The 23219-nt window shown below is 51.7% G+C and overlaps 13 protein-coding genes across 13 annotated transcripts; 8 read left to right on the plus strand and 5 right to left on the minus strand.

The window, feature by feature from the left end:
• Positions 1-58: 58 nt before the first annotated feature.
• rmtA (protein-arginine omega-N methyltransferase HMT1) lies at positions 59-1424 on the minus strand (the record flags this gene model as incomplete). Its single annotated transcript, XM_033573589.1, has 6 exons — positions 59-534; positions 587-918; positions 984-1093; positions 1150-1169; positions 1246-1259; positions 1318-1424. The coding sequence occupies 6 exons, from the start codon at positions 1422-1424 to the stop codon at positions 59-61; spliced, it is 1059 nt and encodes a 352-aa protein (XP_033424141.1).
• An 856-nt stretch (positions 1425-2280) lies between these two features.
• ATNIH1004_008989 (PGAP3/PER1 family protein) lies at positions 2281-3472 on the plus strand (the record flags this gene model as incomplete). Its single annotated transcript, XM_033573590.1, has 5 exons — positions 2281-2406; positions 2457-2499; positions 2581-2667; positions 2875-3355; positions 3418-3472. 5 exons carry the CDS (start codon positions 2281-2283, stop codon positions 3470-3472), a joined length of 792 nt encoding a protein of 263 aa, XP_033424142.1.
• A 484-nt stretch (positions 3473-3956) lies between these two features.
• Positions 3957-5962, plus strand: agm1 (phosphoacetylglucosamine mutase PCM1; the record flags this gene model as incomplete). Its single annotated transcript, XM_033573591.1, has 6 exons — positions 3957-4049; positions 4121-4134; positions 4239-4383; positions 4468-4482; positions 4545-5051; positions 5102-5962. 6 exons carry the CDS (start codon positions 3957-3959, stop codon positions 5960-5962), a joined length of 1635 nt encoding a protein of 544 aa, XP_033424143.1.
• Positions 5963-6424: 462 nt separating this feature from the next.
• On the plus strand, positions 6425-7824 carry ATNIH1004_008991 (Brix domain-containing protein; the record flags this gene model as incomplete). The annotated part of the gene is made up of 2 exons (XM_033573592.1): positions 6425-6631; positions 6697-7824. 2 exons carry the CDS (start codon positions 6425-6427, stop codon positions 7822-7824), a joined length of 1335 nt encoding a protein of 444 aa, XP_033424144.1.
• Positions 7825-8026: 202 nt separating this feature from the next.
• RIB5 (riboflavin synthase) lies at positions 8027-9023 on the minus strand (the record flags this gene model as incomplete). Its single annotated transcript, XM_033573593.1, has 3 exons — positions 8027-8574; positions 8664-8786; positions 8966-9023. The coding sequence occupies 3 exons, from the start codon at positions 9021-9023 to the stop codon at positions 8027-8029; spliced, it is 729 nt and encodes a 242-aa protein (XP_033424145.1).
• Positions 9024-9192: 169 nt separating this feature from the next.
• On the plus strand, positions 9193-10898 carry ATNIH1004_008993 (CaiB/BaiF CoA transferase family protein; the record flags this gene model as incomplete). Its single annotated transcript, XM_033573594.1, has 6 exons — positions 9193-9363; positions 9426-9457; positions 9525-9648; positions 9718-10222; positions 10338-10631; positions 10687-10898. 6 exons carry the CDS (start codon positions 9193-9195, stop codon positions 10896-10898), a joined length of 1338 nt encoding a protein of 445 aa, XP_033424146.1.
• An 843-nt stretch (positions 10899-11741) lies between these two features.
• Positions 11742-13037, plus strand: ATNIH1004_008994 (phf1/phf2 family PHD finger domain-containing protein; the record flags this gene model as incomplete). Its single annotated transcript, XM_033573595.1, has 1 exon — positions 11742-13037. One exon carries the CDS (start codon positions 11742-11744, stop codon positions 13035-13037), a length of 1296 nt encoding a protein of 431 aa, XP_033424147.1.
• A 272-nt stretch (positions 13038-13309) lies between these two features.
• On the minus strand, positions 13310-14463 carry ATNIH1004_008995 (putative zinc metallopeptidase; the record flags this gene model as incomplete). Its single annotated transcript, XM_033573596.1, has 3 exons — positions 13310-13522; positions 13562-14119; positions 14188-14463. 3 exons carry the CDS (start codon positions 14461-14463, stop codon positions 13310-13312), a joined length of 1047 nt encoding a protein of 348 aa, XP_033424148.1.
• Positions 14464-14641: 178 nt separating this feature from the next.
• Positions 14642-15789, plus strand: ATNIH1004_008996 (uncharacterized protein; the record flags this gene model as incomplete). The annotated part of the gene is made up of 2 exons (XM_033573597.1): positions 14642-15085; positions 15193-15789. The coding sequence occupies 2 exons, from the start codon at positions 14642-14644 to the stop codon at positions 15787-15789; spliced, it is 1041 nt and encodes a 346-aa protein (XP_033424149.1).
• A 136-nt stretch (positions 15790-15925) lies between these two features.
• Positions 15926-17400, minus strand: SOF1 (rRNA-processing protein SOF1; the record flags this gene model as incomplete). The annotated part of the gene is made up of 3 exons (XM_033573598.1): positions 15926-16286; positions 16354-17333; positions 17398-17400. The coding sequence occupies 3 exons, from the start codon at positions 17398-17400 to the stop codon at positions 15926-15928; spliced, it is 1344 nt and encodes a 447-aa protein (XP_033424150.1).
• A 296-nt stretch (positions 17401-17696) lies between these two features.
• RPN6 (proteasome regulatory particle lid subunit RPN6) lies at positions 17697-19039 on the plus strand (the record flags this gene model as incomplete). The annotated part of the gene is made up of 2 exons (XM_033573599.1): positions 17697-17964; positions 18033-19039. 2 exons carry the CDS (start codon positions 17697-17699, stop codon positions 19037-19039), a joined length of 1275 nt encoding a protein of 424 aa, XP_033424151.1.
• A 298-nt stretch (positions 19040-19337) lies between these two features.
• ATNIH1004_008999 (SWIB/MDM2 domain-containing protein) lies at positions 19338-20999 on the plus strand (the record flags this gene model as incomplete). Its single annotated transcript, XM_033573600.1, has 3 exons — positions 19338-19431; positions 19495-20414; positions 20475-20999. The coding sequence occupies 3 exons, from the start codon at positions 19338-19340 to the stop codon at positions 20997-20999; spliced, it is 1539 nt and encodes a 512-aa protein (XP_033424152.1).
• A 570-nt stretch (positions 21000-21569) lies between these two features.
• ATNIH1004_009000 (TLC domain-containing protein) lies at positions 21570-22873 on the minus strand (the record flags this gene model as incomplete). The annotated part of the gene is made up of 2 exons (XM_033573601.1): positions 21570-22319; positions 22394-22873. 2 exons carry the CDS (start codon positions 22871-22873, stop codon positions 21570-21572), a joined length of 1230 nt encoding a protein of 409 aa, XP_033424153.1.
• Positions 22874-23219: the final 346 nt, after the last annotated feature.

Here is a 23219-nt window from a genome sequence, read left to right on the forward strand (position 1 = left end):
CAGTTTAGCACCTTTCTTAATTAGCTCAGCTGCAAACGTGGAGGGGAGGTTCGCTTGCTCACATTTTATAGAAACAGCTACCCTCCGAATAGCGCAGTTGATCCGTAGTCTCGAATTTGTATGAAATAGAGATATCAAGGTCACGCTTGTTCTTATCATTGGGCTTGTTTTCCAAGACTCCAGACACGGTTTCCTCTTCCTCGACGGTCAGAACGTCACGCAAGTAAAAGACGGTTTGCTTCCAATGCGTGTACTTGGCGTGGGGGCCTGTGGAGAACAAGATTGGCTTGTGGCAGGCACCAAATTCAATATCAAACCAGGCAATGATGGCATGGATAAAGTCGTTCCGTTTGACAGGAAGAGAAAAGGGAACCTTGAACACCAAGTCGGCCGGGGTGACGGTATAGAGATCGAAAGTGATGACGGCACAAGGATCAGTGACCATGGCCTTCATCTCAACGGTGTCGACAAGGGGCTCCGTTAGAGCAATCTCCTTCATTGGGCTGTAATTGAACCCGTATACATTGTCCCAGACTTGAGGTAGGTTAGTATTGAAATGCAACCGATATCTTCATATAGACCTTACATCCAATCTTGTCATCCTTGTATTCGCCGTCTTCAATAGCGGCCAAGTACATGGTAGCCTTGTCGGGGAAGATTTTGCCCCCGGGGACGAGATAGCGGTCTCGCGCATAGAGGACGGTATCCAACATGCTCTCGTAAAGAAGGAAGTAGCCCATCCATTCCGAAATGATGATGTCAACCTTCGGGTAGGGGAGAACAACCTCTTCCATCTTTCCTTGAAGGAGGGTGATCTTGTCTGCCATGCCATTGACAGCGACAATCTGACGTGCTTTTTCGATGATCGAGGACATATCAACACCGATTACATGCTTAGCACCGGCCTTGACAGCGAACCTATTGAGTGATTCATCATATCAGCAAACTAGGCCCGGCTAGTCGCATTGGGGTTGAACACGTACATGCTGAGAATACCGGTTCCACACCCAACATCGAGGACGACCTTATCTTTGAAGATGTGACGGTTTTGATAGATTGCATCGCGGTAGGATCTAGTGCGGACATCATCTTTCTGGAGGTTATAAATGTATTAGTAACATAGAGTCAGTTCAGCAAGGTTTTACTTACAAGCATTTCCTCGTGGATGCCTGAATGAGTTTCAGGGTTAGCGGATCAGAAAGCAATGAAGCATGGTAAATATTCAAGTCATTCTGTGGTAATTACCATGATGATCGTAGCTATTTTCCCTGTCAGCAACAAGCCATATACACATGATTAAATAGCCTCTTTTCATACCTCGTGAAATAGCGCACTTCAGCGTGATCCATGCCCACCATACGATCTGCACTGCTGGTCATCATACCAGCAGGTTCTGCAGATTGTTGTCTCTCGGATCCATTCATATTCACGAATCAATGTTCTCTCCGACACAAGAAAATAAAAGGAAAAGAAGAAGAAAATGAGTGATAAAATAGACAAGGTATGAGAAAAAGCGGAAAAAATTCCAGGGCGTGATGCAATGATATGGAGGAGGAAGGTCAAGCGCCTTCGAGGTCCCTGTGAGGGCACTTTTTTTTTTTTTTTTGACTTTTACCCTCATTAGGCACTCCCCCTCCGCACTGCCAAAAAAGCCTGGCTTCCAAATAAGGTTAGTCAACACTAGTAGCACTAGTCCCGTTCATATTGTCAGGTGATCTAAGCGTCTTTTTATCCCATTAGGCTTAGCGTCCTCTCAAGCAGAGTCTTGTTCTAAGTACTCCGTACAATGAGTTACTCGGAGTATTACACAGTATTCGGATGTTGAAAAGTACAATAGAAATCATTCTGAATGTTACATACTAAGTTCTTGTTAATTCTACTTTTTTCATTGCAATGGTGTATACAACCCGTGCAAATGCGACCAACTCGATAAGCCCTATGGGGTCATGTAAAGGAGAAGGCTTTGTTTGGTCACCGAGTTTATCCTGGAGTCTCATTGCCGAAAGAGCAACAAGGGTCACAGTAGTAAAAGCACTCAAAGGTCCAAGATGAAACCCACAGTCCTTTCGCAGAAGTTGTGTTGGCCACAAAGTAATTCTTCTAAAATTCTTGAATAATGAAGCCCACCTAACTTTTTGGAACCAAGTTGAAATGCCAAGATGTTTTCGACAATGCTAACTACTCCGCTCAAATACTCCAGTTGGTACGCCTCCTAGCTTCAGTTTCTTTCCTTAAGCTTCCTCGTTCCAACGGCCTACCTCCCCGAACACGGAGAACACAATGGTTCTAGGATCCGCTAGAGGGAAGGTATATTTTTACTTGCTTTTCCTTCTAGTTGCTACATTCATTGGAAAGACAACGGCCTCCCTAGGTGACCATCTCCCAGACTTTAAAGAATGTGTCAAGGTACGTATACGTACGGTCCTTCCAAGCCGACAAACTAATCCGCGAGCCAGATCTGTCAATCTGAGAACTGTCAAGACGGAAATACAGCGCTTCGTATGTCTTCCTTTTCCGTCATTTTGTTCACCCTACATCTGTTCAAGTTATCTCCTACTAACTGCTCTTCTGTTTCAATAGCGTTCCATCTTCGTCTGCTGCTCTGGACTTGCCCTGCCGAATGTGACTATACCTGCCAACATGTTGTGACCGACCGTCGAGTAGCTCGTGACCCTCCAATGCTTAATCCGATTGTACAGTTCCATGGGAAATGGCCGTTTCACAGGATCCTGGGCGTGCAAGAACCTTTCTCCGTTCTTTTCTCCTTTTTCAATTTCCTTGCCCATTGGAAGGGCATGGCTCGAATTTGTGAGGTCATCCCATCTTGGCACCCCTTACGGAGTTACTACCTGGCTTTCGGATACTTTGGTCTAGTATGTTGGACGTTTAGTATGCTCTTTCACACTCGGGATTTCCCTTTGACGGAGAAGCTGGATTATTTCGGAGCCGGCGCGAATGTAATGTACGGTCTTTATCTGGCTGTTATTCGAATATTTCGCCTGGATCAAGAAGATCCCCGCTACAAACCGACTTTACGCCGTCTTCTGACTGCGGTCTGTCTTATCCTCTACACCCTGCATGTGTGCTACCTTAGTTTCTGGTCCTGGGATTATACCTATAACATGATTGCAAATATTGTGATCGGGATGACCCAGAACGTCCTGTGGACGGCCTGGGGCATTATCCGCTATCGCAAAACTAACAGATTCTGGACGGTTTGGCCTGCCCTGATCGTGGTTTGGATCATCTTAGCTATGAGTCTGGAGTTGCTGGACTTCGCGCCTTGGAAAGGCCTGATTGATGCTCACAGTTTATGGCATTTGGGAACAGTGATCCCAGCCGCCTGGTGGTATTTGTATGTTGGACCTGTCATTCGACGCCCAGTTTACCGGAGTGCTGACTGGCTGTATTCGATAGGTTTCTCGTTAAAGATATTCAGGATGATGTGACTGGAATCAGGCTCAAGACGTGAAATGGCCTAGTTATGGATCCGAGTGAAATATACGATATCTACTCTAAGCTGCGACTCTTTGGGACCCAACATTCGATCTGCACTAAGATCCCTTCCACATCCAAAAATTTTCTTCGAGTATACAATTTTTTTCTTTTTTCTTTTTTTTTTAGGAGCGTTAATTTTATTTCCTTGCCAAAGAGAAAGACAATACAGTAGATAGATGATGCTTGTTTGACAGTCTTCCCTCGCTTTCCTGGGCGGTGTATCCACTCACCGCACGGTGCCTGGGGCAGTACCACGGACGAAGCTAAGCTGAGACTGTCTCACCCACCTCTTGGTCACAGGCTGTACCTTTTCCCTCAAGTTTTTCTACCTCTCCCACCAAGATCTTGTACCTTCATTTCCCCCTTCCCTCTCACCTTGCGCCTCGTTGAAATAATTGCCTTCCAGCGGTTCCCACTCAACTCTTTCCTACCCCATTCCTGACCATATCTGCGCCACAATGGCGTCACCGGCCATTCAGAAAGCGATCTCAGAGGCGGCAGCGCAGTATGCGAAGCCCGAGGGGACGGTCTTCCAATACGGTACCGCGGGGGTAAGTCCGCTTGTCATATCGTTTGGTCATATTTAATGGAGCTGTGATGATTAACGTTGCTTTTCTCAAAGTTCCGTATGAGGGCGTAAGTTTATTATTTTCCTCTCCCTTGAAGGATCGATCAGCCCCGCCTCCACAATACCCCGCGATCGCCTTGCTGTTTACACTTTGACCAACGTTTCTTTTTAGCGACCTTCTCAACACAGTTGTCTTCGCTGTTGGCTTGCTTGCTGGGCTTCGGTCCAAGAAACTGAGTGGGCAATGGATTGGTGTCATGGTGACGGCCAGTCACAACCCGGCCGAAGACAATGGTGTCAAGCTGGTCGATCCTATGGTAAGTCACAAAAAAATTGATAAAATAAAGTAAATAAATAAATAAGAGCGCATGTAATGGTACTAACCGTTTCTTCTGTACTAGGGCGAGATGTTGGAAGTGAGTGTGATCGCAAATCTAAATTTCAGAGGGAAAAAAATACTTAACTCTGGTCTGAATAGGCTGAATGGGAAGCTTATGCCACTAAGCTCGCCAATGCCCCGATGGATAAGATCGCTGAGGTGTATGATGAGCTCATTAAAGAGATCGATGTCAGCATGGAAAACCCAGCTCGTGTTGTCTTTGCCCGGGATACTCGCGCCTCGGGCTCGCGACTCGTCAGCGTTCTCGGCTCTGCACTTACCGCTACAGGGGTTGAATTCCTCGATCTGAAGTATATGACTACGCCGCAGCTTCACTACGTCGTCCGTTGCAAGAACACGCTGGGAACACAGTACGAATATGGCGAGCCGACAGAACAAGGGTATTACGAGAAACTTAGCGAGGCTTTCAAGAGAGTCATGAGGGGTGTCAAGATCAATGGCTCTTTGACTGTGGACTGTGCAAACGGTGTCGGTGGACCGAAGCTGAGGGAGCTCATTAAATATTTGCCTAGTGCAGAAGAGGGTGGTGTTAACATCAAGGTTGTCAATGACGATGTTATCAACCCCGATAGCCTTAACTTTGAGGTAAGCATTTTGCTGTACCCTAACGTTCTGCTCTCTCTAACTGTAGTCAGTGCGGTGCCGACTACGTCAAGACGAAACAGCGTGCTCCGCCATCATCCAAGGCGGCTGCGCTTGACCGCTGCGCATCGCTGGACGGCGATGCTGATCGTCTCATCTACTACTACGCCGACGAGGGCAACGTGTTCCGACTCCTTGATGGTGACCGCATTGCCACGCTTGCTGCTTCTTTTATTGGCGATCTTGCCCGCAGTGCTGGAATTGCCCAGAAGCTCAAGATTGGTGTCATTCAGACCGCTTATGCTAACGGATCCAGCACCGACTATATTGAGAAAGTGCTAAAGCTTCCCTCCGTTTGCACCAACACTGGCGTCAAGCACCTTCATCACGCGGCCCTGCGTTTTGACGTAGGAGTCTATTTTGAAGCTAATGGGCATGGCACGATTACCTTCTCAGAGAATGCTCTGAAGACCATCAAGAGCACGGAGCCCCAGTCTCCAGCCCAGCAGCGTTCCCTCGAGTGTCTCCAAGCCCTCACTGATTTGATCAACCAGGCCGTTGGTGACGCTCTCTCCGATATGCTTCTGGTTGAGGCTATCCTTGCTCATAAGGGCTGGAGTCCGAAAGAGTGGCTGGCCACTTACACTGACCTCCCCTCACGGCTCGTTCGTGTGGAGGTTGCGGACCGTTCGATTTTCAAGGCCTACGACGCGGAACGAAAGCTCGAATCGCCAGCTGGCCTCCAGGAGAAGATCGAGTCTCTGCAGTCTCGTTACAACAAGGGCAGAAGCTTTGCCCGTGCCAGTGGCACAGAGGACGCTGTGCGCGTCTACGCTGAAGCAGCCAGCCGATCTGAGTCTGACGATCTCGCTACGCGCGTGGCCAATGCGGTCCGCGAGGCAGGTGCCGCCTAGTATATTCTATCATCACCTAGAACACGAAAAGCATATATGTGAATGCTTCGATAAGGCCCTATCCCCAGCCGGGATGAATTACTGCTGTCTCTATGTCCATAGGAACGAAGGATTAAAAAGGTTCAAGGGGAAAATCAGATTGCGGTACAGCTAGGTCTTGTTGTTTATTGAAATATCCAGGGATAGAGTTATGGGACTTATTATGAAATGAAATGACGAGTTTAGTGTTGTTATTGAAGTCTTATTAACTACACCGTACTCCATAGTTAGTCTTGCTGGTATTATGTAGGCCGCGCTCAGAAAAATCATGGTGCCGCAGAATTGTTGATCCGAGAGTCTCCCGCGGATTAGATCCGCTTTTTCGGACCCAGAAAAAAAAAGTCCGCTTCTTCTCGAGATATTTGGAACTTCATTGAAGGGCAATTTCTTTCCCTTATCCACAATTCTCCTATAAATTTCGAAATGGCGAAAGCTCGTACCAAAAAGCGCACTCACGTTCGTGCGCAAAATGCGTCGGCCAGCGCCAGAGGCAGCAGCGCATCATCGATGAACAAACCCCCGAAATCTATGGTTATCCGAGTCGGCGGCTCTCAAGTCGGTTCCAGTGTCAGCCAGCTGGTCAAGGATGTTCGTTTGATGATGGAGCCGGACACAGCTGTGCGATTGAAGGTGTGTTATTCAGATATACAGAACCCGTCTGCGGATGACCATGTTACTGATGCTCATTTCTCCAGGAACGCAAATCAAATAGGCTGAGAGATTACACGACCATGACTGGCCCTCTGGGTGTCACACATCTTATGCTTTTCTCGAAATCGGCTACAGGGAACACAAATATGCGTTTGGCTCTCACGCCGCGCGGCCCAACCCTTCATTTCAAAGTTGAGAAGTACTCTTTGTGCAGAGACGTTGAGAAGGCTTTGAAACGCCCAAGAGGTGGAGGTCAAGACCATAAAACACCGCCTCTTCTGGTGATGAACAATTTCAACTCCCCAAATGCAGACGAGAATTCCAAGGTTCCAAAACGCCTCGAGACTCTCACCACATCGGTCTTCCAGTCTCTTTTCCCCCCGATCAACCCGCAAGCTACCCCCCTCTCTTCCATCCGCCGCGTCATGCTACTGAACAGAGAACTCTCGTCCGACTCGCAAGAAGAAAAAGAAGACTCCTACGTTATCAATCTGCGACACTACGCAATTGCTACGAAAAAGACCGGCGTCTCAAAGCGTATTCGTCGTCTAGATCCTAAAGAAGTTCGCAACAAGGAGAAGAAAGGCTCTGCGGTCCCTGATCTCGGAAAGCTAGAGGACGCCGCTGACTACCTGCTGGATCCGTCCGCTGCAGGCTATACCTCTGCCAGTGAGACCGAACTGGACACCGATGCGGAGGTTGAGATCGCGGAGAGCACTACGAAGAAGGTCTTGACGAAGAGAGAGATGCAGCGCATGAAAACGGGGGAGAGAGAAAAGGCTCAGAAGAAGCTCAATGCAGCTCCGGGCGTCGAGAAGCGTGCGGTGAAGCTGGTTGAATTAGGACCCCGTCTCAAACTCCGGCTCATGAAGGTCGAGGAAGGTCTGTGTGAAGGGAAAGTGATGTGGCATGAGTTCATCAACAAGACTGAAGAGGAGATCAAATCTCAGGAGAAGACCTGGGAACAGAGGAAGAAAGAAAAGGAGGCGAGGAAGAAGCAACAAAAGGAGAACATTGAGAAGAAGAAGCAAGAAAAAGCGAAAGCCCGGGCTAATGGAAAAGGCGAGGATGAGGATGAGGATGACGAAGATGAATGGCTCAGTGATGACTCTGATGAAGACGAAGATAGGGAGGATAAGGATGGCGACGACGATGAGTCCATGGAGGAGTAAAGGCAGACATGTAGGAGTGTATTCCATGACAACCCTATCCCATGAGCGCGGAAGAGAGGACAAGAAGACAATTTATCGGTTAGAACGAATTTATACCCGCAATTGTTTGGTGACCACGAGAATCAAGACCGTCCCGGAGCAGAGATGTTCAGCTATTCCAATCTACGTCCATAAATAGGCATCACAATCGTAGTCTCATTCATCACCGCTTCAACTTCTCGTCCACAAGGCGAGACACCATCTTTTCCAGGATACTTATATCTCCTCCCCCCGTTCCCGCAAAGTAAGCCTGGACACTCTTCTCAACATACTTTCCCACCATATCAATCTCCACATTGACATCATCACCAGCCTTCTTCGCCGCCGTGACGATTTTATCCTGGGTGTAAGCAATAAGCATAACCTCAAAATACCCATCCGGACCATCCACGACCTTAGTCACGGTCAGACTGGCCCCGTCCAGCGCCACAAAGCCCTTTTCCACGATATACCGCATCACTTCGATCTCGCGCGGCTGCAGACGGACCGTCAGCGCGTTCCCGTCCGGCGTGACGGAGAGGATCTTTGCAATCGTGTCGACATGGCCCTGAACGAAATGACCGCCCATCCGGGTCTCGCCCAATACGGCTCGCTCGAGGTTGACACGGGAATTCGTTTCGAGGGATCCTAGATTCGTGCGGCGGAGGGTTTCGGGGGCGACTCCGGCTTTGAATGAGGTTTTATCGAAGGTCGTCACCGTGAGACATGTTCCTTTGATTAATTTATTTAGTTTTCGTTTTCTATCAATTATACGTTCTCTCCGTCCCTCCCTCTCTCCCGAGGAATGGGTTACTTCATACCATTTACACTGATACTATCACCCAGATGGACATCGGCGAGGATATCCTCGCAATCGGAAATAGTCAACGAGGTACCTCCACCACCGCTGGATGAGGTATCAAGGGGTTCCAGGGATGAGACCGCTAGGCAGAAGAAACAAGAAAGCTACATCAGCGCAAGAGCTCAAGCATTTCTCCCTCAACGAGCTAACTCACTCCCGATCGCCTCCACCAGACCGGTAAACATGATGCTATTCGATATTTGTAGAAGCAGATAGCCCAGATGGAACAATATTCGTGAAATACGAAAAGTATGAAAGAACATGGACGGTGGAAATGCGGCGGAGCGCGGAAAACGAATTGACTCGACCTCGGCTCCATCGGCGATGTGGACGGCCGAGAGAACTACTATCTAGTACCTAGTACTTACCCCCCAAAACCTATAGATAGATAGATTATTACTTCTGCCTTGTTTCTCTTAACTATTCTCCACAGTATTCCTTTTTTTTTTTTTTTTCCATGTCTGACTCCCGAATCGAATCGCTTGATGATGCATGTCCTCTTGAAGTTACACCGCTCTGTTGTTGCCCGTCCGTCTGTTCTCGCCGCTCGAAGGCGCACGCAACAATGGCGTTTCTACTCCAGCGCAATTCCCCCCTCCAGTGATACCCTTCCCCTGGCAGGAATTCGTGTTCTAGATATGACGAGAGTGTTGGCTGGTGTGAGTGATTCGACGCTCCTCTGGTTCTTGGTGCCGGGTATACTGATGGCGATGCACTGTAGCCATACTGCACTCAGATACTAGGAGATTTAGGGTATAAATGGCTTCTAAACGGTATTGTCATTCTACGGTATCGCTGACTTCAGATTCCCGGGAATTAGAGCCGACGTGATCAAAGTAGAACACCCCGTTCGTGGCGACGACACCCGCGCCTGGGGTCCGCCCTATGCCAAGTACCAGAATGAGTCGCATCAGGGCCCCGGTGAAAGTGCTTACTACCTTGCGGTACGTGGAGAGTTCATCCTTCGAAGTGATTGACGACTATCATGGATGAGTCGCTGACTTGTGCGACAGGTCAACCGCAATAAGAAATCCATTGGTCTCTCCTTTGCGCACAAACCCGGAGTCGAAATCCTGCACCGACTTGTCAAAGAGTGCGACGTGCTGGTGGAAAACTACCTTCCGGGCAGCCTCAAGAAATATAACATGGACTACGAATCACTACGGTCTATTAACCCCAAGCTGATCTATGCTAGTATCACCGGCTATGGCCAAACGGGCCCATACAGCAACCGGGCCGGTTACGATGTCATGGTGGAGGCCGAAATGGGCTTGATGCACATCACCGGAAACCGGGATGGTGATCCCGTCAAGGTTGGTGTGGCCGTTACGGATCTGACCACCGGGTTGTACACGTCGAATGCCATCATGGCTGCCTTGCTGGCCCGGGCACGGACCGGGAAGGGGCAGCACATTGATGCATGTCTAAGCGACTGTCAAATCGCCACATTGGCCAACATTGCCAGCTCCGCTCTAGTCAGCGGGGAGAAGGACTCGGGGAGATGGGGGACCGCCCATCGTGAGTTGCCCCGACCTGGCTTTTTGTTTAAAAAATAAATAAATAAATAAATAAAACAGAGAGAGAGAGAGAGAGAGAATGTGTGTGTGATGAAAAGGCTGGCTGACCCTTCCAGCATCCATTGTTCCCTACAGGAGCTACCGGACGAGGAATGGAGACATTCTCTTTGGGGGCGGTAACGACAGGCTCTTCGGGGTGTTGTGCGATCGTCTAGGGTATCCCGAGTGGAAGACAGATCCTCGTTTCGTCACCAACCAAGACCGTGTGCAGAATCGAAAAGAGATCGATAGTCTCATCGAGAAGAGGGTCAAGCAGAAGACCACGCAAGAGTGGTTGGAAATCTTGGAAGGTAGTGGAATGCCTTACGCAGCCGTCAATGATATCCAGGGGACCCTGAATCATTCCCACGGTAAGCTCTTCTCTCAAAGTCCATGCATCGAGTGCTTCTAAACCCAGCGATATAGTCCAAGCTCGTGGAATGGTTACGGAAGTCGACCATCCAGCATGTGGTCCCATCAAGGTCGTCAACACACCCATTAAGTACTCCCACGCGACCCCTGGTGTCCGGACGCCTCCCCCAACTTTGGGCCAGCACACAGATGAAATCCTTGGAGACCTCCTGCAGTACAAGCCCGATGAGATTGCTCGGTTAAAGCAGGACGGAGTGCTGTCATAGAATAGTACTGACTCAGACACGACTAAGCGGCATACATGCCCGTGAAAGTAGACAAAGGGATTTAGAAGACCCCACGACCAGTATGTACTAGCCAATAGAAGAATAGACCGTGAATAGAAATCGCTCGTGCCCTCTCATGTGGAAGACGCTGCTGGCGACGAACAGCATCACGTGACTGTATATTGAACTTTGGATCCGGCACGAAATGAAGCGCACCTGAGCTGCCTAGAGACCGCAGAGACGCCGGGTCCTCGTCTTGTCCTCACTCCACAAGCCAGAATCGGAGCACCTGTCGATTGACAGTTACGTTTGCGTTTCACTAGCCAATCTAAGGGCATGTCACCACAACATGGGGTCTCTCCCTCCCTGGCGTCTACTATAGAGACAACGCCACCCACTACCTCCGGGCCACGACCATCGGCTTCCAGCCTTGAATCGTCCTCGGTGCCAATTACATCCCATTCGGTACAGCGGTCGTCCACCACTCCCGTTTCTAGTAAGGTTCATATTCCGAGATTATCGGCGGCCACCACCGAGCTCCTTGCTCGGGTCACTGGGAATATCAAAAGAGAACAGCAACAGCAGAAGCAGCAGCAGCAGCAACAACAGCAGCAGCAGCAGCAACAACAGCAACAACAGCAACAGCAGCAACAGCAGCAACAGCAGCAACAGCAGCAACAGCAGCAACAGCAGCCAGGACATGAACCCAGCCCCCTCAGGTGGACTCAACCGGCCTTCAGTCAATTGTTGAACAGTTATCGGAGTATTCACCCCGCAAGCACAATGAGGGTTTCTTCCACGTTCATAGAATTGCCCACAGCACCGTTCGTCTACTCGCATCATATGATGGCACCGAAGACGCCTGTGACATCCCAACAGACCGGCAGCATCTCTACAGCTCCCAAAGATGACCACGGGAAGCCACCGAGTCTGGTTACCATTGCCCCTAAACCATCGGGACCCTCGTCGGCGGGTCTCTTGGCAGCAGCAACTGGAGCATCAGCAACAGCAACAGCAGTAGCGACACAACCACCGCCCCAGCCCGTGGCTCCAGCGGCCCAGTCTTCATCCCCAGCGGCCTCCTCAACTACACAAAAGAAACCAGCAACGAGCACCCTCCAACGGAGAAGTACGATGCCTTCGAATGGGACTAAACGTAAAAAGAGGCGCCGACGATGGGATGACAGTGATGGGGAAGGCGTTATCCTCGCAGGGGATTCTAGCTCGGATGAATCCAACATTACGCCAACGGCCACCCAAACGAAATCCGGTCGACAGGTGAATCGTCCATCGCTTTATGTACCGGCGCCTGCCTCCCCCGTGACTGTCAAGGCGAGGAGTGACTCCCTCGATGCTGCTAGCCTGGCGGCCGCTCGCAAACGCCAACGGGTGAATAGCCACAAAGCCAAGGATAAGTATATCAACTGCATCCATTGCCAGAGAGGCCATAGTCCGACGAGCAATGCGATTGTTTTCTGCGATGGGTGCAATCAAGCATGGCATCAAAGATGCCACGATCCTCCGATCAACGCCGAGGTCGTCTCAGTCAAGGAAAAGGAATGGCTCTGTCGAGGGTGTAAACCTGTCGAGATCACCATCACGCAACCGACAGTGGTGCGCAGCAATCCTAGCTTAAGCGGGCCATCATTCCATCCTCCGACTCATCATCCGGTAGCAGTGCCCACGCTGGAAGTAGGCGGCGAACGCTTCTCGATTGATGACCGACGGGGGTTTTTGTCGCGCTTGTCACATGCCACGCTCGTCGAGCTTCTGGTCACCATATCTAATAGCTATCCGACCATGCCCATGTTCCCTAACAACCTGAAAGCTTTACCGTCGTCTCAGTTTTCCTTCCGATCTAGCGTTCCAGCCGTTTCCCCCCCTTCTGCTCAGACCAACAGCATGAGTTCGACATCAGGGGCTGAGGACATTACTGTCCCAAGTGCCTCCGCAGCAAACAGGCCCCTAGACGAATCTTCCGCTGACTCGGAGGACGAGTTCATGGATCATCGTCTGTACCCGCGAGCTGGAAATGGAATCCGACTGTCAACCAATGTTGACGATCTGGATATCTTACGAGAAGACGTCCATTGTCCGACCTTCAGCTACGCATTCTATGGATCCCAGGTTCGGGCTTAACTAGATTACTGGTGTTTCTTTGTCCCTTTCTTTGTTCTTTTTTTCACTGTTTTGGGAGTACTGGGTTATACCACTGCATATGGAGGTGTTCTTCATTAATATTTACACTACTAGGTAGATCGTCCATGGAATTGGTCATCTTCATCGTCATGTCATACTGATTTCCACTTGTAAGAACCATCGTCTCTACACCTCACGCTATCGATACGCCGTATCTAGACACAAGGAGACCGGAAACCTCTTCAATCGACCTCCCAGTACAATGTCGCTACTCAATCGGACGGGGAATCCCACACGACATCGGCCACACTTCTCCGTGGCAGAGACACCACATCGGTATCATCGACCTCGTAGAATAGCAGGAGACCCGCCCGATCGTCTGGTTTCATCGCGTCGGCACACATTCGTACAGTGCATGTCTGACCCTGACGCACAGACATGCCAGCGACAAGGGATCCGAAGACCCTCACGGCGTAAAAGCATTCCTGACGTTATTAGCACCCATCACAGCATCGAGACCATACCTGCGGATCATCTCCGGCACGGGGATAGTCCCTCGGGATCGGCCAGCGTCCCCCTCTGTCGCGGACGGTGGTGCAGCCATGTACAAATCGTTGGTAGGCAAGCCGACGAATCTGACAGGGAGATCGAAACGGAGGATCTCTTGCGCCAACCGGACCCATTCCTCGGGACGAAACAGCGTCAAGCGCGAACAATGGCCCAACATCACCCGTTTCTCGGTGGTGCGAGTCATCCATTGGTTCCGATGCAGGGCGTCCAGAACATATCACACCGCTGGGGGGGTGGGGTTCCTGATCCCGATCTCGATGATAATCCAGATGGAAATCCAGATGTTTGTTCAGTTGACGGGCTCGTTGCACCACCCAGTCGATATTCTGCCATGCTGTCTCCTCGCTGGATTCCACGTAAGGGTTGGCCCTAGTATGTCGACCGAATCTCGCGTGAGAGCTTCGTCCACGACCGTGCGATTCGCGGCCCCGTCGTCGTCGCCGGACAAGATCGAATCCTGCGCGACACACCAGCTGGACCTCACAGATGTCTTTCCATCCGGTCTTCAGTTCCTCCCCCGCGTCTAGACAGGTCAGTCCCACTGTGCGGTTGACCTCCATGAAGGTCTCAGGGGGAAGACCCCCGAGGCGACGGACTCGGCGAGTAGCCATTCTCCTCGTTGGAAGCGGTCGGCGGGGTGGAATTGGGCTTTGGCGTGCGCGGTCAGAGACCGTGCTTCGTCAAAGGTACCGGTCGATGGGAGGGGGACGGAGAGACAATGGTGCACAAAGGCTTCATCGAGGTGGATGTGTAGCTGGGTCGGGGTGGTGGGAGTAGGAGTGATGGCATCGATGGTGAGATCCACCGAGCCGGAGGCGAGTTGGACGTGCATAGGTTGTAGAGGAGTGAGGTGCATATCTGGAAGATCTGTAGTGCATTAGAAGTCCAAAGGGTTGTATAGTAATATCCTGTTAATGTTTATATATCGGATGGATTCCCCGCCCCACCATCACAACAATCACTCATTCATCTAGCTAATTCCCTATCATCTCTTCTTCACCTCTTCATCTCTTCATCTCTAATTTATTAATAACATGGTCCTCACCCTCGATCTCGTCCTCCGCGTCCTCAATCGCACTCTCCTCCATCCCTGGGTAGCATGGATCGGAGTCCTCAGTCTCCGCGCCCAAGTCACTCCCTACACACATCCTGCCTTTGTCCTGGCCACCTCGTATGCTATCCTCTTGACGGTTCTCGCGGTCGCACGCGTCTTCAACCACCGTATCGCCTACGGGGTGCCTCGTCCGGTGGATCTGACCGACGAGGTTATCGTCATCACGGGCGGCGCCAGTGGTTTGGGCCTTTTGATTGCAAGGATCTACGCCTTGCGCGGCGTCAGTGTGGCCGTTTTGGATGTCTGTGATGTCGACCGTGTCGAACAGAGTTGGGAGGGGGAAATGTCCGCTGTGCATTACTTTCGTTGCGATGTGGGGGATCGTCGTGTGTTGGAGGAGACGTTGAGGAAGGTTGAAGTTGAGGTATCTCTCTCATTCTATTATACGATCTGTATTGGATTGCTGGATCAGAGTCTTAATGTGATACGGATAGTAAATATTGGTACATTATACTAACTTGCTATTCATAGGTTGGGCCCCCCACAGTACTGGTCAACTGTGCCGCCGCCCGCATCAATGGCAAGTCCCTACTTTCCCTGTCGCCAGATGCCTTCCAGAAAACCATACAGACCAATCTACTCGCCGCTTTCCATACCTGTCAGCTGTGTCTGCCTCGAATGCTGTCCAGTCCCACCGGAGGCACTATCGTGAACATCAGCTCCGTGCTCGGTCAGCTGTGTCCCGCCGGCCTCGTCGACTACTCGGCCAGTAAAGCCGGTCTCAGCGCCCTCCATCGCAGCCTGGAGGCGGAGCTCCGTGCGTCCGGCGAAGACATGGTGAAGATGGTTTTGGTCGAGACGGGCCAGCTGTCCACCCCGCTCTTCAACTCCGTCCAGACTCCCAACGCCTTCTTTGCCCCAGTTCTTGAACCCATCCATGTCGCGCAGGAGATCGTGTCCGCCATCGATGAAGGCAAGGCGGGTGTCATTCGAATGCCCACGTTCGCGGGATTCGTCAACTGGTATGCCGTGCTGCCCGTCAGCTTGCAGCGCATCGCTCGGTATTTGAGCGGCATCGACCATGCCGTAGTTTCTAGGCAGCCAGCAAACCATGCACATACAGACTGAGGAACCATGGGGTGGAACGAGCAGACGGGCTATATATAAAGGGAAATGACCTGGTCGAACTCGTTTAGCCATTTGAAACTCGTCTTCGATCGTAAGATTGTGCCTTCCCCAGTCCTCTCCCGAGACAAAAACGCATCTATTTTTCCGCCGTCAGGATCATCTTCTCCCGCTCGCTCCGTCTCTTGGGCAACGCTTCCTTCTTGGTATGCTTCCGAACATTCTCCTCCCGTCTTTTGATTGCCATAACTTCCTCCCTCTTGATCTCCCGGGCCTTCTTGATCGTTCTCGGCACGTGGCGCTGGCGCCGGATTCGTTTGATTTCCGGCATGTGCGAGTATCTCTGGATCAGGGCCTGGTCGTACTCGAGCTTCGACCGCTGACGAGCGCTCTTGATTCCACTGCGGTCTGAGGCGTTGGATCGCCAGAGACGGATGTTCCCGTCGTCGGAACCGGAGAGGATGTATTTGTTGTCGGGGGTGAACTTGACTGAGAAGACACTGCATCAAATAAATTAGAACGATCAGAAAAAAAGAAAAGAAACGAAATAATCAATAAACTACTTACCGCTGCATTCTCTGCGTATGATAGATATCGCGCGAGTGACCCTGCGCTCGGTTCCATAGACGCACGGTCCGGTCGTACGATGCCGTCACGAGCTCTTCGCCGGTCGGACTGAACTCCACGTCCATCACTGCGGCAACGTGGTCTTTTAGGACATTTAGAGCCCGGTCCATCTTTCGCATATCAAAGATGTAGGCGTTATGGTCTTCGTTGGCCACGGCGAAGTTAAATGCCTCCATGGGATTCCACGAAATCGCGTTCGACGACAGCTTGAGAACTAGCTTGTGCAGGGGAGAGTTGGTGCGGAGGTCGTACATGATGATGGAACGGTCCATGCCCGTCGACGCGAGGATCGAGGTCTCCGTCTGGTTAAATGCGACCGCGGTGATCGTGTCGACATTAGTGGGCCAGTGAAGCACTTGCGAGGGCGTCGAGGAAGGCCGTGAAATATCGTAGATGGAGATCTGAGAAGAAGCGACCGCGAAAGAGGGAAGGCTTCGATGGTGTGTGACGCTCGTAAAGGCACCCTGTCCCAGATACGTTGCCAGAGGAGGCGCCTCGGGCGAAGAGTTGTACGGGTCCCACAGCTTGACAGTCTTGTCGCTGGCACAGGAGAGTAGCTTGCGCTCCGGTGTCCAACACACCCCCTTGACGATGTTCTCATGAGCCTGCGTATTCCAGACCTCCCCCCGGGTCGTCAAATCCCAAACTTTCACCACACCGTCCCCACTACCGCTCGCGAACCGCTCCAAGGAGACGGGATCCTTCGCCATCGAGTAGACTCCGTCCACATGACCGTCGCCCATCTGTGCTATAAAAGGCGCCGCAAAGAGACGATCAAGCTTCGTGGCATTCAGGGCTCGTGTGTACTCGCGAGCTCGCTCGAATGGATGCTGACTCGGGTCCAGGTTCCGGGGCTGTCGAACGACAGCAGACCCCGGAGCCTGCTGCGAGGATGTAGGACGAGAAAGAGCTTTAATTTTCTAACAAGCGAGTCAGTAAGATGTAGCTTATTCATAGGAAGGTGAGTTTTTAACAGCCACTTACCATGACGCTCTCAATTGGGGGGATTTATGGAGGAGAGGAAAAGAATCAAAATGAACTCCATCGTATTTTATATAAAAAAAAATATTAAAAAAAATATGGTTGGTTCGCCAAGCCGCGGGCGGTGAGCGCGGCAGAGCAGTGACGATTCCCAATTGAGGCCTGCGTCCTGCTTAGTGTAGCTTGTCATCAACCCTCAGCCATTCGTTCACCTGCCTGTCCTTCAACCTTCCTAGTCTCCGTCTCTTCGGAATCTAATCCTCCCCTCACCTTCCCTCACCCCGTATACTATCGTCCCAGCCATGGCGCCCTCCTCGACGGCCGCTCAGCGAATCGAGGAAGCTCGGGCTCTTGCAAAGAGCGCCCCTTCCAAGGCTGAGAGTACCTACAAAGAGGCCCTGGCTCAAGGCCCGGGATCATCAGAAGCTTCATCTCGTAACTACGAGAATGCTCTGGTTGGATTGGGGGAGTTGTATCGAGATGAGAAGAAACCCCAGGAGATCGCGGAACTCATCAAGACCAGCCGGGATTCTTTCTCGTCATTCGCCAAAGCAAAGACAGCCAAGCTAGGTAAGTGGGAGTGGAAGAGACCAATTTCGTGGCGGCTGGGATTCTTTAGCTGACTTATAGGAAAAAAGTCCGTCAGCTTTTGGACTTGTTTAGCGAGATCCCCAACACTCTTGATATTCAGATCGCCGTCATTCAGTCCTGCATCGACTGGGCCATCTCCGAGCGGCGGTCCTTCCTTCGACAGAACCTTCAGACCCGGCTGGTAGCCATCTACATGCAGAAGCAATCCTACTATGACGCCCTGAGCCTCATCAATCCCCTCCTGAGTGAGCTGAAGCGACTGGACGACAAGCTGATGCTGGTCGAGGTGCAGCTACTGGAATCGCGAGTGTATCATGCTTTGGGCAACCAGGCCAAGGCACGCGCGGCCTTGACGGCGTCTCGGACATCGGCCGCCTCCATCTACACGCCACCGAATCTGCAAGCCGGCTTGGATATGCAGAGTGGCATGCTGCATGCGGAAGAGAAGGACTTCAACACCTCGTACTCCTACTTTATAGAGGCGTTGGAGGGATACAGCTCGCTGGATGAAGGTGAGAAGGCGACTGCAGCGCTTCAGTACATGCTGCTCTGTAAGATCATGTTGAACCTGGCGGATGACGTGACGAGTTTGCTGGGCTCTAAGCAGGCCCAGAAATACGCTAGCCCTCGGCTGGAGGCCATGAAAGCGGTGGCGCGCGCCCACGCCAACCGATCGCTGGAAGAGTACGAAAAGGCGCTCTCGGACTATCGATTTGAACTCGGCAGCGATGCCTTTATTCGGAACCACCTCCGCCGTCTCTACGATGCTATGTTGGAGCAGAATCTGATTAAGGTGATCGAACCGTTTAGCCGGGTGGAACTGGACCATATCGCCAAGATGGTCGGGCTGGACACGCAGCAGGTGGAGAGGAAGCTGTCACAGATGATCCTGGACAAGGTGATCATCGGGGTCTTGGACCAGGGCTCGGGATGTTTGATCGTCTACGACGAGACGGAGCGGGACCAGGCATACGATGCCGCGCTGGAGACCGTTGAGAAGCTAAGCAACGTGGTGGAGGAACTGTACACGAATCAGGCATCGCTTCTGGAGTGAAGAGGGTCTTTGTAATAGGGTGATATGATTGCATTATGGGGAATCCGATTGATTAGTGGTCTCTTTGTGTCTCAGTTATGTACCTCGTAATTAAGTACTCGTATGTAATAGTAGGAGCTGCCGAATTGGGTAAAGCGCGTCGCGGCAAAATAATCGCGAATAGCGCCAACCGACCAAGACAGACCAAAAGGCAAAGACAAGACCAGAACTGGTCCTTCCTTTTCATCGCTTCCCAACCCCCCCAATTCAATCCGATCTAGTCCAATCCCTTGCGGGTTGCGAGTCGAGTCACTACGCCATGAACGCTCCAATGCAGCCCGCCTACGGTCGTGGCTTCCCGCAGCCCGCCCAACGATCTCCTGCCACGCCACGTCGCGGACCGCCAGCTCCAGGTCTGTTCCCGGCCCCTGGATTTGTCTTACCTGGCACTTTCTCGTCCTAACCTATATTTACAGGTCCTGGCATGCCGGTTCCTATGCAACAACACCCCGTGGCACCTCAGTATATGCCCCCGCAGCGCAACATGGCCCATCCCAACGACGCCGCTTTACGCCGGAGTCGCAAGCCCACCGACAAGAACATCCCCGATGGGATTGACGAAGTGGTTGTCGGGGAAGGTGTGCAGCAGTACAAGAGCCTGCGGGATCTCGAGAAGCGCCTGGATGCCGCAATCGTCCGCAAGAGGCTGGACATCCAGGATTCCATCAGCAAAACCGTGAAAAAGTACCGGACCCTGCGCATCTGGATATCGAACACGGCCGAACTGCAGCCCTGGCAAGGTGCCAGCGATGCGAATGGATTGGATCCAGGGAGTAACCCCGGCTCGGGACGGTACAAGGTCCGTATCGAGGGACGCCTGCTGGATGATGAGAACGACCCCACGGCGGCCGAAGACAGCGAGGACGACGGTGGGGAGGCGCAAGCCAACGGGGATGATCCGATGGAGCACGATGGTACTACAGAGACCAAGAAGTCGTGTGACCCCAAACGCCCAAAGCAGCGCTTTTCGCATTTTTTCAAAACTATCACTGTCGACTTTGACAAGGCTTCCACCGTCCAGCCGGAGGAGGTCAAGCCGGTCAGCTGGACCAAGCCTCAGTTGCCGGTCAATGCAGTTTCGCTTCCCCCCTCCGCTGATTTTGACTCTCTTCAATTCTCTCGAGCGTCGCAGGAAAACTTGAACATTACCATTAGCCTTGTTCGAGATGAGACTCCTGAACGTTACAAGCTTAGCAGGGAGCTGGCCGAGGTCCTGGACGTGGAGGAAGAGACTCGAAGTGGGATCGTCCTGGGCATCTGGGACTATATTCGTGCGATGGGTCTGCAAGAAGATGAGGAGAAGCGTCTGGTCCGCTGTGACCATCGTCTTCGATCGGTAGGTTTCCTTTCCTCTTGCTGCTTTATTGGGGACTGACACTAATTTCTTTCCTTACAGATCTTTGGTAGAGAGCAGATGTTCTTCCCGCACATCCCCGAGAGCATTGGACCTCACACTAGCCCTCTGGATCCCGTCAAACTCCCGTACACCATCCGTGTCGACGAGGAATTCCACAGAAACCCCGCTCCTACCGTTTACGATATCCAGGTGGCGGTGGAGGATCCTCTCCGCGCGAAGATGCTGGCCTTGACACAAAACCCTCAGTATTCATCGGCCATGCGACAGATCACCGCCCTGGATGATCAGGTGTCGTTGATTGTCCAGGCATTGACGCACTCGCGCGCCAGACATTCCTTCTACACGGCACTGAGCAACGACCCTGCGACGTTTGTGCGACGCTGGATCAATTCACAGCGTAGGGACCTCGAGACGATCCTGGGCGAGGCCACGCGCGGCGGCGGTGAAGACGGTAGTGGACCCGAGTTCCGCCGTGGAGGAAGCGAGGGTGTTTGGGACACGCCCGTGGCCCGGGAAGCTGTACGATATATGCTCGCCAAACCAGAGGCGGCGATGGGACGGTAATCTGGATAGCGTTGGTGTTTTCTAGTCAGCCCTGGACGGGAGGGAAAATACATTTGGTTTGGAGGCGCTTAGGTGGTGTTTGGATTTGGTGTGCTTTTTCATGTTTTGCTTTATCTACAGTTTCTCTTTGTCTTTTCTTTTTGTTTGGATGTGATAGTAAATCCAAGGCGATACCGAATATTTCATGTTTAAACTTGTCGTACTAGCTAAGCAGATACAAGTATAACAGACTGAGAAAGATCTAAACTCTATGATTTCCAGAGCAATAAAAATAAAAGCAAAATTCCTGTGACAGACTCCATGTCCAACCTAAAACCAAGGAAGACCACCCAGGATGGGAGATAGAGAAGCAGTCCCGTCGTAGTAAAAGAGCAATGTCCATGATCCAGCTCACATCAAGGCCCCGAGAAAAGGAATCTCTCGCAATGCAATATGAAAAGAAATCAAATATAAGCGATTCAATCAACATATTACTTAATTAAAAAAAAAAAAAAAAAAAAGGCTTCGTTTGCATATGCTATTCTCAACTACTAGTCACCACAATATCTTCTCCATTTATAGAAAACTGTCTCAAATCCGAGAAGAACCGCCGGTAGAAGCGGACGTCACATCGGCTTTCCTTCTACGTAGTTCATCGACGAAACCGGTATCCACGGCCGAGGCAATGGTGCCAGCCACCGCATCGCCGTGGAACAGACTCCCTTCTTCCTGTTCCAGCTTGGCGGCCGCATCGAGAACGACCGTTTGTGCGATATAGATGTCCTCCTTCAACTGGGAATCTTTCTCCTCCGTTTTGGTTGTCCGTGACGGCGCGGCCGATGACGACGGAGGGACCCGAAATCGCTTCATCACGGTCTCCACCATCTTCGAGAACCAGAAGTAGTTGAGGGAGTTGAGGACTAGATTAGCAGTGACGTAGGTCAGGACCAACCAGGTCGGGACCCCGTTCGCGGTGTAGGAGGCAAAGCGGGAGAGTTCGGCGGTGGCGGTAGTACTGCTGCAGGTGTCGTCGAGGCAGTGAGAGGTGTTGTCGAGGACCGAAAAGACTTGCGAGGAGATGTCGATCGGAGCTCCCGGGAGGGTGTGAGAAGCCCAGGTCTGCTTGAGGGCGTACCACATATCTCGGTAGACGAGAACGGATTGCCAGGTCCCCCAGACGAGACGGCAACAGAAGAATGTGAAGAGAAGCATCATGCCGTTATACCACTGTAGGTTACTTCCGGTCATGTTGAGCTTGTCTAGGAACCAGTGGATATTGAGGAAGGGGCTGGAGAGCTCATAGAGGATGAACACGGGCGAGTAGAAATTGACGAAGGGCCTCTTAAAAACAAGCCACAACGAATTAGCGCCGGGCTCTACATATAAGAGGAGAGAATGCGTGCAAGAGAACGTACGTATCCAAAGCTAAAGACCCAAAGAGCACTGATGGCATGGAAGAGCATGCCGATTCCAAACATACGGATATAGATTGCACTGACGATCAGATCATAGACAAAGTATCCAGCCGCGAAGGCGCCCAGCATCCCACAGACGCCGGTGTATCCATAGACACGTTCACCGACATTCATTGACTTCCGCTCCTCGTCCGCAAACATGGCCCATAGGGCCACGACATTGATGAAGATGCTCTGTACCAACGACACCACATGGACGTCCCAGTTCAGCTTGGTTCGTCGGTTGAGCTGGGGGTAGTGACGGGGGAAGATAAGCGGCGACAACCAAGGGGAGAGGATGAAATGGATAAGCTGGTAGACGATGAAAGCGATGAGGACTTCATGGATGTGATCAGAGATGGCAGGGACATTGAAATAGATCGCCCAGGGGTCGACAGCATCTCGCAGCCATGCTGGAGGAGGGGGCAAGGGGTCCAACATGTCGACCGCTCTTTAACGAGGAAGCGACTACCCGGGCTGCAAAGCTCCGATAGCGACGCCTCAGGGGGGAAGCAAAAGAAGGGCCACAGAAACGGAGTGGAGACTTAGACAGACTCCAGGTCAGCCATGGTGGAGAAGAGAGCAAGAAGCGTTTAAAAGACAAGAAGAGCAGAGAGGAGAGGATGAGGAGAGAGTGAGTAATGATGCGCCTCGGCATGTCGCGTGCCCGGCAATGCCTGATTCGTGGGGCTGCCACAGTTGGGATTCCGTTGGGGACGGCTGACTCAGCGCGTGACGGACCACCTGACGTGGATTCCTCAGGCGACAAGATCCCATCAGCTGATCC

The sequence above is a fragment of the Aspergillus tanneri genome, assembly GCF_003426965.1.
Source record: "Aspergillus tanneri strain NIH1004 chromosome Unknown AapTan_6_pilon_pilon_pilon, whole genome shotgun sequence".
Taxonomy (NCBI): domain Eukaryota; kingdom Fungi; phylum Ascomycota; class Eurotiomycetes; order Eurotiales; family Aspergillaceae; genus Aspergillus; species Aspergillus tanneri.